This window comes from Cordyceps militaris (assembly GCF_000225605.1).
Source record: "Cordyceps militaris CM01 unplaced genomic scaffold CCM_S00001, whole genome shotgun sequence".
NCBI classification, from domain to species: Eukaryota; Fungi; Ascomycota; class Sordariomycetes; order Hypocreales; family Cordycipitaceae; genus Cordyceps; species Cordyceps militaris.
This window is the reverse complement of record NW_006271969.1, coordinates 3,952,980-3,968,124: the sequence shown is the minus strand read 5'-3', so window position 1 is coordinate 3,968,124 and position 15,145 is coordinate 3,952,980. Positions and strand designations below refer to the sequence as shown.

The window sequence follows — 15,145 nt, the reverse complement described above, 5'->3', positions numbered from 1 at the left end:
CGCGGCGGCAGGTGGCGCGGCAACCGGCGCGGCGCTCGGCGGATGGGTCGATAAAAAGGTCGCAGGCTCCGACTGGGCGCAGCAGAACCTCGGACCCAAGGGCGCGGAGCTGGCGGGGTACGGGACTGGCGTGTTGGCAGGCGCCGCGGCGGGCGCCGCGGTCGGAGCGCTGGTCGGGAGTGTGCTGCCCGTCGTGGGCACGGCGGCGGGGGCGGTGATTGGGGGTGCGGCGGGGGCGTTGGGCGCCGAGGCAAAGATTTTGATGAGCAAGTACTGGAATTGAGTCAATAGATGGATGTCGTATAATGTAGCGTGAATATTTGGATGGAGGGACGGTGGGCAAGTTTTATGATGGCCAGTCCACTTCTTTTTTCCCTCTGGCTGGCGAGGAGGGGTGGTGGGAGCATATTTGTGAATACCTGTGAATCATTGTGAATATCTGTACATACCTGTGGATATCTGTGAAAGTCTATAAATATTTATGAATACCTGTGAACAACCTCCTGAATAGGCCACAAGGAACTATAAAGTGTGTATCAGCATACAAGTTGCAATGGACACAGAGGAATGGACGAGAGATGCATGGACGGGATATGATCATACTGTGGACAGCAAAAGATACATTGCAAGTCAGGGAAGCGGCAGGGAAACACATTGTATATATTGCTAGTCGCTAATCATATGCAGCCGCGTGTCCAGACCTCGTCGCACAGCAGTCCGTCTCGTACAATCAGGATGCCAAACAATCAGGGGTATCAAACGAACTCTGTGTTCCATACAACGCACAGGAGAATAGCCCAAGTATTCCTAGATCTAACCGCATGGTGGCATCTTTGGACATTCTGTACCTGCATCCACCCTGTTCACTCCTGCAAATTTCCTCCCTGCCGGAGATATTCCCTCAACGCCGAGAACCGTTTCCAGTCATCACTCATAGCCGTCCGAGGTCTTGTTCCAGACATCAACACTCTGGTGGCATTTCCGTACTGGTCTCTATCGGTGGCGATTCGGTCACCTTCATCTTGCCCCGTCGACGCGGCGGCGGTGCCTTGGGCGGTACCTTTTTCGCCTCGCCGTTGGTGGGCGGTCTGTTCGCCACGTCGATGAAAGGAACACCGTGTCGGTGCCTGGGGACCGCCGGCAGGGGCTTCTTGGCCCTTCCCGTTTGGCTCTCTTCGTCTTCCGGCGCGCCGGGTTCCTCCTGCGCCCGCTCTCCGTTGCCGGCGTTGCGACTCGGCGTCTGCACGCCCGGCTTCTCCATGACGCCAGCGACATCGCCAACACTAATACTGCTTGCGTACTGAGTCGGAGAAAGGCTGATGCCTAGGAACTTGCGAGCCACCTCGGAGACGCCATCTTTATGGCCTGCCTCGAGCCACGGGACTTTGGCCACGCGGTTCACCAGCCGGACCGTGGTGTCATCGGCTGGCGCAAAATGCGCATTGAGAGACCCGCGAAGAATTCTCAACACCTTGAGTATCTCTTCCTGTTTGTAGTGAGGCGGGTGACTAAGCTGTGTATGTGCCAAGAGCGGGTATAATACTCTCAGATACGTGTGTCGGAGAGATATTCTCTCATCCGGTAGGTCCATAAGGTTTCGTATAATTACATCCAATAGAACTCGCAAATCGTTTGTGTAGAAGTATTCGTAAGTTGCTTTGGTTGTGAAGAGCAGGTATAACAGCTTCAGGATGAGCAGCTGGAGGGATGTTTCGGTTTCTCGATTCAGCAACAAGATGATATTCTCCCCAAATGTTCGAAATGACGGGCCGTGCAGGCCCAGGCATTTCACAATTCGGTTGGTCAACGGCACCGGCGCCCCTTCTGGACCTTCAACAGGCTCTGTAGACGCAAGCATATACTGCTCATTCATCACAAGCTGTACAATGTTAATGTGAGTTTGCGGCGAGAACGGAAATACTCACCAGGACTCGAATGGTAGGGTAATGATACGGATCATATACATCATCAGACACTCCTTCAATGATACGAAAGAGGCTGTGTATGAAGTCGTCATCAACCAAGACCAGCTGTTCTGGCCGAAGCCTCTCCACACGCGACATCTCGTACATAAGCTGCAGCAAAAACCGATGCAGGCGCGCATCTTCGTCATTTCGCCTCGCCGCGATCAGCTCTACCAGCCGCGGGAAACAAGCCTCCGCAATCATGCGTGGAAAAATGGCCTCGTCATAGTGGCCGTCGAGAAGCAGCAGCGACGTTATGGCATGCAAAGGCGCGGCATCGTCTTCTTGGAGAAGGCTGTGGATGAGCTGGGTGCGGACGTAATCCTTGTTATGCTGGAAGAGCGGACTGTTGATTAGCATCTGCGCGCAGATTATTGAGTCCTCCTGGCTTTCGCGGAGCCGATTGCGGAGCTGCGCTGCTAGTTCTAGCCACGTTCGCAGGGCGTCGTCGATGGATTCGTGGTCGTCGCATGGGCTCGATACGCACGTGTCGATATCTGGAAGCAAACATCAAGTCAGAAATCAGTACGCCAGTCATAGCCAAGTGTGCTGAATGCATACCTGTCCACAGCTGTTCCTCCTCCTCCGCAGAGAATGCGGTCCCCTCAACGTCAGCCATTGCCATCATGTCCAAGTGGACGCCCGTGTCAACACCATCGAGTATCGCAGAGGCTCGTGCAATTTATATGGGCAGAACAACACGGAATTTATAAACAATAGAAATAAACGTGTGCAGTAGACAGATAAGCAATTAGTCTGGATACGCCAAGCTGTCGAAAAGCCATTGAGGTGTAACGTCGAGAAAGTAGGAGGTGCTTGCCAATGTGGGGTAGTCGCTTGCGCTGTGACCTCATCCAGATTGGACGTGGATTATTACTCCAGAAATACACTGTGAAGTGACGGGACCATGTCCATGTGCGTCTCACCCTACCATCGAGTCAAGCTGCAGTTTCATACATGTGCATCTTTTCAATTCAGATGTCTGTGGATATATTGTGTCATGAACCGGAATTCACCGGCCCTGATTACGAACCTGCACCAAAACGCCAAGATGGACTGACCCGACCCTATTGCTACCTATCGGCCACCCTTTGGCTCCTCACCCTCCTCATAAATCTTCACCTTGTCTGCGTATTGGACAATGTCGCTGACAATATAGTCCGATATAGTTTCCCCCCTCCCAGCGGCAATTCTCAGAATCAGCTCGTTGAGGTTTTGGCGGCCGAGAATGTCGACATGATCTGCCGTCTTCGGACCTCCTCGAGGATTAAACCTCTCAGGCTCGTGCGGCATTTCAACGACAGTGATACGCGAGCCAGCTGGGTTGAAACGCTTCAGGTGCCACCCACGGTTGCACATGTACCCAGTACTTAGCAAATTTACGGTGCCGTCGCCCTCTCCCATAACTACACCGTGGTCGACCGGCCCCCCTGTAAAATCCGTATCGATGGTAATGTTCAGTAGAGTTTCTAACTGATCGGGAACGCGATAGTAGTATCCTCGTTCAGTAGGTTTTCCGACTCCATAGAAGCAAAAGATTTTGAGGCTTGGAGCTTTAGGAAGCCGTGATGCGAGCGGGTTATGCCACATCTTTGGGTTGGCTTGATTTTTTTCGACCTCAGCCGCGGTACGTGCGATGCCGCGAGAATAGCTCTTTGATATCTTTTCTTCATACCAATCCTCGGTGACCCTCATTAGATAGTCGATGGCGTCATCAACCGTCATGTTTTGCAGGGAAGCAGTGCTGTTGGAGGTTGGGCGGAAGTTGATGAAGGAGCCATAGGATATGTTTTGGCCAGGGAGGTCATCCGGTGCCCATCCCCGATTACCCCAGACGGCGTCGCCGCCGATCGGAAGCATGGAGGAGATGCCGGGCATGGCGCGGAAGATTTCGGCTCTCTCTGCCTTGCTCAAAAACTTCTCCAAGCCGTAAATGGCAAAGGCGTTGAGCTGTGCCGTATCGCGCATTTCGCCAGACAGAACCGCCGTCAGATCCTTGACAGCGCCGAGCATGCAACCACTAATGTTGATCCATGAATCCACGTGCTTCTCAACCCAGTCGCTGCCTCCGTGGCCACCATTCTCAGATTCCACCCAGTTGAAAAAGTAAAACATGACCTGGCTGCCCATGCTGTGGGAAGCTAGGACAACCTTCCTCCCATCTGTAGCCAAGGCGCCTTCAATATGAGACTTGAGGCGGGAAAAGTAGCGGTCTCGAACCTCGAGATCAGGGTACGACAGGCGCCAGTCGTACGCAGCGGTGAAGGAGTTGGTCGGGTCATATCCGATGGTGGCGAGATTCTCAAAAATCTTGTTCCAGATCCAGTAGCCGGTAATGAAGAAGTCGGTGGCATCAAAGCCTTGGGCCGCACGCAGCTTCATCATGGGTGGGTCGAGACCAGTGTGTTTGTCCAGCATGACATGTCTCTTCCAATTCTCCTTGTCCATGACCAAGGCGCGCATCATCGTCCAGCTGCCCCAGAGTCGTTTGCGAAAGTAGCTTCGCGAGACATTGGCGGTGCCCCACGACTCCAGGCCGGTCGAGATGACGCCGGGGATCATGACCATGGGGTGGTCTGCGTGCAGGCCTTCGGCGCGCGCCTTGAGGCCGACATAAAATGAGTCGTAGGCCTGCGCAATGTCCCGCTCGCCCTGCATGAGGTCCTTGACATCGCTAATCAGGCCCGCCGGGAGGATGTCGACAAAGGAGTCCAGGCTGAGGTCGCCCAGCAGCTCGGGAAACTCAATCAAGTCGTTACTCGAGGCGAAGAAGCCCGCTGCGACTAGGCCGCACAGGCTGCCGAGCAAGAAGATGAAGGTATTGCGGCGCTTCCGCGTCTTGGGCTTTGTTACAATCTGCACCACTTGCAGGTCGGTCGGCTCGTCGACTTTGGCGACGGAATCATGTTTGTCGGTGGGTTTGGTAGGATGCGGCTGCGATTCGGGGATGTTGCGGCGTCGAACGTGGGAGGCCATTGTTGTGTGTCACAAAAGCCCTGCCGCGGTGGATGCGCGACGACGCCAGGGCCGACGTGGCTGGGTTTTGGAGGTTATTTTCGCTGGGGCAGAATGGTCAATTTGGGGGACAGTCAACTGGTGGAAGATGCAGCAGACTAAACCCCGAGGCCAGCTGCAGAGTATATTGAAAATTCAAGCTGCTGAGCGAAGAGAAGAGCGACTCGGATTCCACGGCACGGCAAGCATGTGAGAGCCAGACCGGGGTGCAGCTGGTTGACGTCAGGGAGCCCGGGGTTCCAGAGATGTCGCCTGCCTGATGATCCGGAGTGAGTCCGACACGAAAGCCACGCGAGATGTGCTGGCAGGGGGACACCCCCTTCTTAGCACATGTTTGCATTTTCGGGATTTCCACTCCTTGGTACCCGTACAGATGAGACAGGGAAAACGGCTCACCTCGTTTCTTACCTTTCTCTCTTGGTTCTGTGTCATTCAAATGTTTTTTCTTGCCTACGATCGATCCTCAGCTGACTTGGTCACCGCCGAGGCGTCTTCCATGCTGCATCCATTATTCGTACAGTGCTGTGCCACACCAGCCAGGGTTCTGCATCTCCGGCTACATCAACCCGACAATAAATAACTGCTTTTTTGGGCACCATCTCTTGTAAATGCAGCCCACACATGGAATCTCGAAGCCTTGCGCCCGCCAAGGCCCCGATTCAGGCGGCGAGTGCCCGTACCCGGCACTAATACCTACCTACCTAGGTAGGTAGGTATGTACCTACCTCCTAATATATACCTGGTACCTAGTGCCAGAACGCCTCGCAGCTAGGCAGCAAACAACTGAGTCACCAGCTGGCCGGCTTTGAGGGCATACCAAATTCTTGGATTGCCCAGAATATTATCGATATAAAGCTCGCTCCTTTACTCCGTAGAGATTCCGGCATTTTCTCCCTCTACAGTTTCTTTCGCAGTCCATAGTACCTTGTCAGCCGCTTCCCCTCAGTGTCAAACCTTGGTTGTGCCCCGCCAATGCAGCCCCGCCGAGTCCGGAATCTCACCACCTTGTTCCAACGCCACCAACCTTGCTATCTCCGGCTCTTCGTTTCACTTCTCACAATTCGTCATTCCTCAAATCACCTCCTCATCTCGTACTCATCTATAATGGACGTGGTGTCTTCCAAAACGCTTCCCATCGAACTCAGCTACGTCCAATATGAGCATAAATTCGAGGCTCAATACCTTCCTGCTATCCGCTCTCTCATCTCCAAGGACCTCAGCGAGCCTTACAGTATCTATGTGTACCGATACTTTCTTTGTCAGTGGGCGCACCTGTGCTTCATGGTATGCATCATGCGTCCCTTTTCTCCCGAAACATTGCTGAACCTCGCTGACCCAATAAAAGGCACTCAACCTCCAAGACGGCTCTCTAATTGGCGTCATCATTTGCAAACTTGAAGTTCACGCTTGTCACTCAACCCCTACGCGGCGTGGCTACATTGCGATGCTTGCGGTAACGTCTCCGTACCGAGGACATGGCGTAGCTACGTCCCTTGTCAAACGTGCCATCGATGCAATGGTCAAACGCAACGCGGATGAAATTGTACTGGAAACCGAGGAGACAAATGTGCCAGCCATGCGACTCTACGAGCAGCTTGGCTTTCTTCGGTCAAAAAAGCTTCATCGCTACTACCTCAATGGAAACAGCGCTTACCGGCTGGTGCTACCTCTGAGAACCGTCGACCCGGACGAGACACTCATCGGGGATTTCTAGGAGGAAATTATCCGGTTCATCATTAGCGGCCTTGTATTACTCGAATCCTACCTGTCAACTTTAGCGTTTTTTTGAGCATTGGATACATCAGGCAAATATTCATCGCGGAATACGTGGTTGGCGTTGGAGTCTGCGACTTTGCAATTTGTTTTCTTGGTTTCTTGACTTCTTGTTTTCTTTTCGTATCACATCGTTGAAATGACATTTTTGAAATAACCAAACACATTCATAGGGAGAACTCCGAACCTTAGAGCGCCATCGCAACATCTTGTCCTGACGGAAATGCTTCCGAGGAGTTGTAGATGGACGCCTTTAAACCCCATGTGTTTCCGCCCGATATCCCTAAATACGTAAAGACGTCTGTCAAATCAGTACGGTTAGCAGTGTATGATGGTATCATCACTCACCGGGCTTGTAGTAAATCCTTCGCGACTTGTTATCTGCCAACCCAAGCTCTTTCAACCTTTGCACAACACGTCCAACGTCGACCTTGTCCATAAAGTCCTTTGTATACACACAAATGAGACGCTCTTTTCGCAAATCACCCTGCTCCGGTCGCGGAGCAACTTTTGACGCAATTCCAAGCTCATTACTTGCTGTCGCTTTAGCAACAATGTCCCAAACCCCATTCACCTCCAAAACATCACAAAAGAGCATCCACTGCCAGTGCCAAAGTCAGCAGATACTTTGTAGTGACATAGGGCAGCCTCACCTTTCCTGCACGGACTTTTCCAACGTGGGCAAGATGCAAAATGTTCAGTGTAGCCTGCGCCCGCTCTTTGTTCTTCTCACTCTCTGTGGTGGATGGTGGTTTACCGAACTTCGGCACCTCCTGGAGAAAGTTGCCCAAGAGTTCAAGTCGCTCCATACCTCCCTCAATAACGACGTCTAACTTGGAACCTTCCTGCTCTGGCCCCTCGTCTTCGTTGCCTTTGCTCTTTTGGTTTAAGCTGTCCGGTTTCGCAACGCGTGCTATGTAAGGGTTGCATATGTAAATCCACGGAATTTCGCTCGTTTGGGCTGTTGTGGCTGGAGGAAGACGTGCAAGAAAATCGTCCACCGATTCTGTAAGCTGCCATGCATATGAAACTCCGGCGTAGGGGTTGTGCAAGTCAGATGCGGTGGGAGTCGGGAGGATGCGCGGCTGCGCCCACCCTGGCTGTTCGTGATGCTGCATCATCCATTCGTCAGGATCAAAAGAGTCAACTCGTTGATTGAGGTATTCAATTGCATTTATATCCCCTGTTAAGAGTATTTAGGTATCGTTGTGCGAGTTTGGGTCGAATGGCTTACCATAGAATGACGAATCATCAGACACCGCGCGTTTGTGCGTCATATCAGGTGCCGTCTGGTAGAGGCTGTTGAGCAAATAGCAATATCACTCACAAAATTGGGTGAGGAGTAGTTGCAACCAAGGTCAAAAGCAAGTTTACATGAGGGTGGGAGATGCATATGGGGGATGACAGTCAGGGTTGAAAAAGGTAGCGGGGAAACCTCAGCAGCCCTGGAATAGATTATGCGTCGTGTTTGCAGGAGGGTTCAGTCTACACCTCGACGTGCCAGCTGAGCAACATGCCAACAAAAGCCTTTTCGAACTACTTCACATTTCACTACAAGCATCCTGTCACTCTTTCGCTCTACGATCTCATCGCCCATTTCAACGCCACTATCCACTAACTTAAGATCAATGTAGCGCTTGACAGTGAGGGCCCACAACCACCACTGTCTAAATTTACGCAAGTCATACAGACGCATTTTGCCCATATCAAACGACTGCGAGAATTCGATCCATTGCCATTTTACCTGTTATGGACACCGCCCCTGTGTTGAGACCCATACAGTCCCTCACACTGGACTTGCCTCCGAGTTGCCTGCAATTCTGCCGCAGGTACCCCTGCTACTTTGTTGTTGGCACCTACAACTTACAGTGCGAGGAGGAGATAGCTGAGGCCGAACAGAGCGCCAAAAAGATATCGCAGAATCGTAATGGTAGCCTGCTGGTATTCAACATCGGTGAAAAATTATATCCCAAATTGTCAGTTAAATAACATCTCCCCTTGACACGAAAAATGGTTAATTAACTTGTGGTAAAGATCTTTGATTCAGACAGTTTCGCAGCCATCTGCTTTGCTAGACGTTCGGTTCAATAATGAAGTCAAGCAGAATGATGATGTTCTTGCCGTCGTCTCCAGCACAGGGACGCTCGCCATTTTCAGGTTGGACGCCAGCGACAAGTCTCAGCCATTGAAGCATCTAGCCACCAGCAGATGTGAGGACATTGGGGAAGATGTTCTCTATCTCCAGTGTAAATGGCATCCAGTATTATCGAACGTGGTGGCCGTGACCACGTCCACAGGCAGCGCTCGCTTGCTGTACTTGGATGAGCAGTGGCAAATCTCGCAATACGCCGACATAAATATTGCAAACAGTCTCGAGGCGTGGTCTATTGCACTTTCTCCTTCATCACTGTCCTCAGCAACCCAGCCTTTTGAGACAACAGTGTACTGCGGTGGAGATGACTCCATCCTCCGCTATACGTCTTGTAGCTGGCCTGCCGGGGAGTCGTCCGCGCTGCCGGAGGAGCTTTATTCTCCTATGATTATTAAAGGGATTCATGCCGCTGGGGTAACTTCCATCTTGCCATTGGATCTAAGAACCGATGAAGGTGGAAGAGTGGTCATCACTGGAAGCTACGATGACCATTTGCGTGTGTTTCACATTCACGATTTACATGAAGCTCATGGCGCTCGTCGAGTTGAGCAAGCTTTGGAAGAAAATCTCGATGGTGGTGTTTGGAGACTGGAACTCATCAGTCAAAGGAAAGAAAAGGATGCAGTACATATATTGCTTCTTGCATCATGCATGCATGGCGGTGCCCGAGTAGTCGACTTGAGCATGGAAGAGGGAGGTTCATGGTCGCTGCGGGTCGTCGCCAGATTTGAGGAGCACAAGAGCATGAACTATGCCAGCGATGTTGTATTGAGTGAGACGATGAACCTCGTCTGCGTATCAAGCAGCTTTTACGACAAGCTTCTCTGCATATGGGAATGCAGTCTTTAATAAGGATGCCGTCTACGAGGTAGTAGGCAGTAGTTACAATGAGTATAAAAAGCCCGGCAATTATGAGGATGAGGTTTCCCCTCAAATCATGCATACACACGTGATATATTTTTGTCGGGTATTGTTGTGTATTTATCCGTGTTTCGTTCGTCGTAACTTGGAAGGGCGGAGTTAGGTCGTCGCAGCAGCCGTCTGCAAAGTCTCGAACATAGCAAATAATAAAACAACCGACAGCCAGGCATAATTTAGATTCAAGTTGTTTGACAGCGCGCTAATTCAGATTCTCCCAGGCTGCATGCCTTGGGACCTGCATTACCGCGGCTGTGCGTCTTGTGTGCATCGTGTCACGCCGGAGTTGTAGCTGTCTTGACAGACAACACGCGCGCGCACCCCAGCGGGGCTCTCCACCACGTCAGTTGTCAGTTGAGCCTAGCGTTCCAGGCTTCTCCCAGCCCAGTCTCTGTCAGCTTCTTTGAAAGTTGCAGTCCAGTCTTCAAAGCGAGGCATCTTCCGAGTTCTCTCGCCGAAGCGATTTCTTTCAACGTGCATCTGTATTGCAAACAGATTCCCCGACGACCACCCGAATCTCAACATTCGAAGCGTCTGTGCCCCCTCACACCACAGAAAGAAACTCCGCATTACTGTCTTTTTCCCACCCTCGCTTTCGTCCTCCATGTCACCACGATAACACACCGCTTCACGAGTCACAATCGACGCCTTCCCTTCGCCCCCGACTACGCCGCTACAAAACCTCAGGAGCACGAATTTACCGCGTCTCACGTCCATAGCCCGTCCCCGCGAACAGAACAAACCATGGCTGCCAACGGCGCCGGCGGCGCGCTGGGTGGCAGTGGCGGGGCTACAGAGGCCATGGCCAAGATCCGAGAAGCACTCGACGTCGTCCACAGCCCATTTTCGAACAACAACGCCAGACGCGATGCGCAAAACTTTCTCGAAGAAATCAAGAGCCACGACGAAGCACCGATGCAAGGCTACAATCTCGCGAGCGACAGGGCACAGCCGCCTGTTGTACGGCACTACGCCCTGTCGCTCCTGGAGCACGCGATCCGGTACAAGTGGTCCGGCTATACCGAGGAACAGGCGTTGACGCTGAGAAACTGGGTGCTGGAGCTCGCACAGGCTGTCTCGCGTGTGGACCCCCCTTATCTTCGAAATAAGACGGCCCAGCTCTGGGTCGAGGTGGCGAAGCGCTGCTGGGGAGGTGAGTGGCTCGACATGGATGCGATGCTCGTGCAGCTTTGGGAAGTGCCCGACTCCGCCGTGCACAAGGAGCTTGTCATGTTCGTCCTCGAGACCCTGTCCGACGAGGTGTTTGCCGGAGACGACTCGGTGGTCGCAATGCGGGAAGGTGTTCTTAGCAAGGCATGCGTCGAAGTATTTACGCCCACCGCCGTGCTGGTGGAAGCGTTCCCGAACAGGCACCCCGGGCCCGATGTGAGGTCCGGTCATGATGGATGGCTCAGTAGGTTGTCTGTTCTCCTCGGCAGCTGCCTCGCGGCTTCGCCGGCAGACAATGACGAGGTCAAATCATGTACAATCAAGGGCCTGTCTCTGATGCTCTCGCTGATGCCATGGGCAATCCCGAAAGCCATCGCCTCAGCCGGATGCGTTAATTACATGTGTCAGGGTCTTTCTTCCACCGTCCCCGAGATCCAAAAGGCGTCCCTTGATGCTCTCCACGCGCTCTACTGCCGAACAAACTTTACGGACGAAGAGTTCGTTGATCTCGTCGCGCCGATGTATAACCAAAATTCGGTCGAACTGTGCAAGAATTTATACCAGTGGGCGGTTGTCGACCCCAACGACATCGACGACGACAAATATCAGATTCTCAAGAAATTGTCAGAAATGCTGTCCAGCCTAGGCGACTATTTCGACCGCAAGTTCAGCCGCATGCCAGGTGATGTTGCCAAGGACAGTTTCCTGCAGCTTCTGCTCCAAGTGGTCCAGAACCCCAGTCTCATGGTCTCCATTCCGGTCCTGGTGTCTTGGACGCGTCTTCTGAATCGGAAAGATATTGGGAACAGCGATGCCATGTCTCCTCTAATTGGCCCCTTGCTGGAAGTTTGCAGCTCGAGGATGGTTCGCTACGAAAACCTCCCCGAAGATAATGAAGACGCGACTTTTCTCTTTCTTCAAGAAGATACCGACACATTGCCCGAACGACATGCGTTTTTGGGCAACTATCGCAGATATAGCTCTCAAGTAATTGAAGCAATTGTCCAATTAAAGCTCGTGGACGCCGTGTCCCACATTCTGGGACGAACTGAGCATGTTCTCGAGCATCTATACGACGGACAGCCTGCCTTCAACAAACAATCTTACTCAAAACACTCCATGCCCGCCCTCATCGTTGACTCACACTTTACAGTCATTGAGGCCACACTCAAGGGCTACATGAAGTGGCGAAGACACCATCAACAAAACTCTGTATGTATATCCTCATATTTTATCCGCTCAGACACTAATTGCACAGAATGTGTCCGAAATGAGCGAATTGGAAACTAATCTAGAGTCGTGGTGCAACAAACTGCTCGGGATGAGCTTCGAGGATCCCATTATCAGAAAACGCACTCTACAGCTGCTAGTCGTTTTTTCCACCACCGCGCTGAATAAGAACGCCGGTTTTATGCTCAAAGTTCTCGAGCATATCTTGATGACTTGGCCAACACTTGAGCCTGAGTATCGTGCATTCAACGATGCTATCAAAGACCTGCAAAGCGAGAGCATGGTTGAACTACAAAGACTTGCTTCCGAAATGCCAGATCATTTGCTGGTATGTTGTAAATACATATGTTGTGATGTCCCTGCTAACCCACTTGCGTAGGGAGTCTTTGATCAAATTGAGACCCGAGTCAATGAGATGCTTTCTTCTGGCACTCTTGACGACAAGCGATCTCTTGCGTACCGAAGCTTTCTATTCCTCATCATGTATGTATGGTTGATCACCCCCGCTAGTACCGGCACTAACAAGACTCAGTCATCGGGCACAGAGAGTCGACCTCCAGGCCAAGATTCATAAGCTGAGTGAGTTCATTGGGCCTGTATTGGCGCAGTGGCAGACTGAGAGCCTCAAAAATGCCGTCACATCTTATCATGGGTTTTGTGAGCAGCTCGCTCTCAACAAGGCACAGGATTACCTAGCTCGCAAACGGGCCGATAAAATTCAGGACTGGGGCTCCCAAGGGCTTGATGCTGAGGGACTAGCCCTACAGAACGAAATGGAAGAGCGTATCAAGGTACGTTCAAGATACTTGTCTTGGATTTTCATCCTTACTTAGGCGGAACGCAGGTACTACCACTACGAGCAACTAAATCGTTCCTTGCCTTCTCAGTCGAGCGGCTAGACAAGTCTTCCTCCGCCTTTCAAGCGTCATACGCTTTATGGCAGGATGGTTTTTCCAGCCTTTTGGCTGATCTCCTACAGTTACTCAGGTACATGACCCTCCCTTCCAAACTCCTGACCCAATACTCATTGTGTACAGCTTTGCACATGCCACGCATAATCCGGAAAACTGGACCGGTCTACCGAACGGTTCTCGCTCCATGGTCGCTCGCGTTCTTAGCGACAGATTCTGGCAGGCCGGAATCTCAGACGGTAGTAAAGACGATTTTTACGCAAGAGTGATAGATAAAAAGAATACCATGGAGGGCTTGGCGTCAACAATCCGCGGATCCGTCAGATTTGTCAGAGAGACGGCTTATGCCATCATATACTGCATGAGTCGCTTGGAATTGCAATTTTATGGCTTTGAAGGACTGCCCGGGCCATTGGCAAATGCACTCTTTGCCGATTCTACATGGCTGTCGACTCATCAACAAAACAACTTGCTGAATTTGGTTCGATATCTGGTTGACGACTGTCCCGTGGATTACCGGGAGCGTTTTTTGCCGCCTTTGCTATCCGTGTGTTTTAGACAGATGGACGCCAAAGTCAATGGCGAATGGGAGAAGATGGACGCGCAGCAGAGTGTTGCGGCTGACGGTGAGGATGGGCTGAAGGAGGAAATGAAGGCAGAGAGCATTCTCCGCCAGGTAACTTATACTGGTGTTGTAATGATGGCAGACTTTTTGGATCCCACAAAGCAAAGTAAGTTGACTCGCTGCGCTTGCGTCCGAGGGCATAACTAACAAGCCAACTAGATCCCCCAACACTACAGGCCCGAGCACAGAAGGTCAACGGCGTAGAGATAGCCCCTCCGACAGAGCACTTTCCCTCTCTGCGCCGATTCTGCTTGCTACATCAAGAAATTGTGGAGCCGCTCCTGGTATTCTGTGCTCACGGGATACGTATGAGGGATACCAGATGCTGCGGCATGGTGCTCCGGCTGCTGATCTCTCTCGTACCCGAATTTCAACCAAACACTACAGCTAGCAAGCCCCAACCGGACGGCTCATTGGCGCCGGCGGACCCTTCATCCATTCCCGCCGAGATTGCGTCTGCGATCCGAGAGTATCTATCAAGCGATGTGCTGCGGGCTTGCTTGACGTCGTTCCACGAGCCCTACTTCGTCGAGGTGCAAAAGGAGCTCGCATCGCTCATCGCCGCGGTGTATGTGCACTACAGCCCGGTGACGATGACGCCGCATAATCTGCTGACGTCGCTGCCCAACGTCGAGGCGGGCGAGCTGGAGCTGCTCAAGCCGTACATGGTCAAACCCGGGGCGCACAGCCGGCAGCAGCGCGCCGTCGTTCTGGAGCTGCTCCGGGACCTCAAGGGCGTCAGCGTGTCCGAGATGGGGAAGCTGGCCAAGAGCGCGGGCCTGCCGAGCACGGCAGCGAGCGGCCGCGTCAAGAGGGCTGGGGGCCGGAGTAAAATGGCGCAAAGCTTCATGACGGAGCCGGTGGCGCAGAACAACGGGACGACGAGGATGGAGCAGGTGGCCGGGGGCAGGCGGGCGACGCCAGACGACGCACTGGACGGCGTGTCCAACCTGTTTGATGCCTAGAAGACGTTTTCCTAGTTGCACACGAGAAGAGCCCGCATATTCACACAGACCTTGGCCGGGACTACAATAATATACCCTTATAGGAGCTGCCTATCCATTTTTTAATTCAACTCCCGAGTTTTGCTGCCACGTGCATTTACAAGTTCTTCTTTTAGAGAAACTGTGTGTGAGGAAAGGAGGCAAAACTCATCTTAGGTAGCTAAACGCGTCAAGAAGACGGGTTGACCCCATTCATCTGATCCCTCCCATTTGTGTACTTCAGAAGTAGCTAGCGGTAGCAAGCAGACAACAAGATGTGAGTGTGTACAGTCTCGATATTCAAAGGGTGGTGAAGGCGTTGTGTGGCTCTGGTTGATTCCCTGGCGGGCTACCTTAGGGCTTGTGTAGTACGATCAAAGGACGCGTGCACATTAGCTCAGCAA

General features: G+C 52.3%; 6 protein-coding genes across 6 annotated transcripts; 3 read left to right on the top strand and 3 right to left on the bottom strand.

Annotated features, from left to right (window-relative positions):
• Window positions 1-961: 961 nt before the first annotated feature.
• CCM_01243 (uncharacterized protein) lies at window positions 962-2,589 on the bottom strand (the record flags this gene model as incomplete). The annotated part of the gene is made up of 3 exons (XM_006666400.1): window positions 962-1,879; window positions 1,926-2,461; window positions 2,526-2,589. The coding sequence occupies 3 exons, from the start codon at window positions 2,587-2,589 to the stop codon at window positions 962-964; spliced, it is 1,518 nt and encodes a 505-aa protein (XP_006666463.1).
• A 452-nt stretch (window positions 2,590-3,041) lies between these two features.
• Window positions 3,042-4,940, bottom strand: CCM_01242 (Lecithin:cholesterol acyltransferase; the record flags this gene model as incomplete). Its single annotated transcript, XM_006666399.1, has 1 exon — window positions 3,042-4,940. The coding sequence occupies one exon, from the start codon at window positions 4,938-4,940 to the stop codon at window positions 3,042-3,044; it is 1,899 nt and encodes a 632-aa protein (XP_006666462.1).
• A 1,011-nt stretch (window positions 4,941-5,951) lies between these two features.
• CCM_01241 (Acyl-CoA N-acyltransferase) lies at window positions 5,952-6,693 on the top strand (the record flags this gene model as incomplete). Its single annotated transcript, XM_006666398.1, has 2 exons — window positions 5,952-6,263; window positions 6,325-6,693. 2 exons carry the CDS (start codon window positions 5,952-5,954, stop codon window positions 6,691-6,693), a joined length of 681 nt encoding a protein of 226 aa, XP_006666461.1.
• A 247-nt stretch (window positions 6,694-6,940) lies between these two features.
• On the bottom strand, window positions 6,941-8,029 carry CCM_01240 (uncharacterized protein; the record flags this gene model as incomplete). Its single annotated transcript, XM_006666397.1, has 4 exons — window positions 6,941-7,053; window positions 7,101-7,353; window positions 7,406-7,935; window positions 7,987-8,029. The coding sequence occupies 4 exons, from the start codon at window positions 8,027-8,029 to the stop codon at window positions 6,941-6,943; spliced, it is 939 nt and encodes a 312-aa protein (XP_006666460.1).
• Window positions 8,030-8,501: 472 nt separating this feature from the next.
• On the top strand, window positions 8,502-9,997 carry CCM_01239 (WD40 repeat-like-containing domain; the record flags this gene model as incomplete). The annotated part of the gene is made up of 4 exons (XM_006666396.1): window positions 8,502-8,706; window positions 8,804-9,676; window positions 9,747-9,853; window positions 9,929-9,997. The coding sequence occupies 4 exons, from the start codon at window positions 8,502-8,504 to the stop codon at window positions 9,995-9,997; spliced, it is 1,254 nt and encodes a 417-aa protein (XP_006666459.1).
• Window positions 9,998-10,566: 569 nt separating this feature from the next.
• CCM_01238 (Armadillo-type fold domain containing protein) lies at window positions 10,567-14,723 on the top strand (the record flags this gene model as incomplete). Its single annotated transcript, XM_006666395.1, has 7 exons — window positions 10,567-12,204; window positions 12,251-12,550; window positions 12,602-12,705; window positions 12,755-13,013; window positions 13,202-13,209; window positions 13,260-13,864; window positions 13,918-14,723. The coding sequence occupies 7 exons, from the start codon at window positions 10,567-10,569 to the stop codon at window positions 14,721-14,723; spliced, it is 3,720 nt and encodes a 1,239-aa protein (XP_006666458.1).
• Window positions 14,724-15,145: the final 422 nt, after the last annotated feature.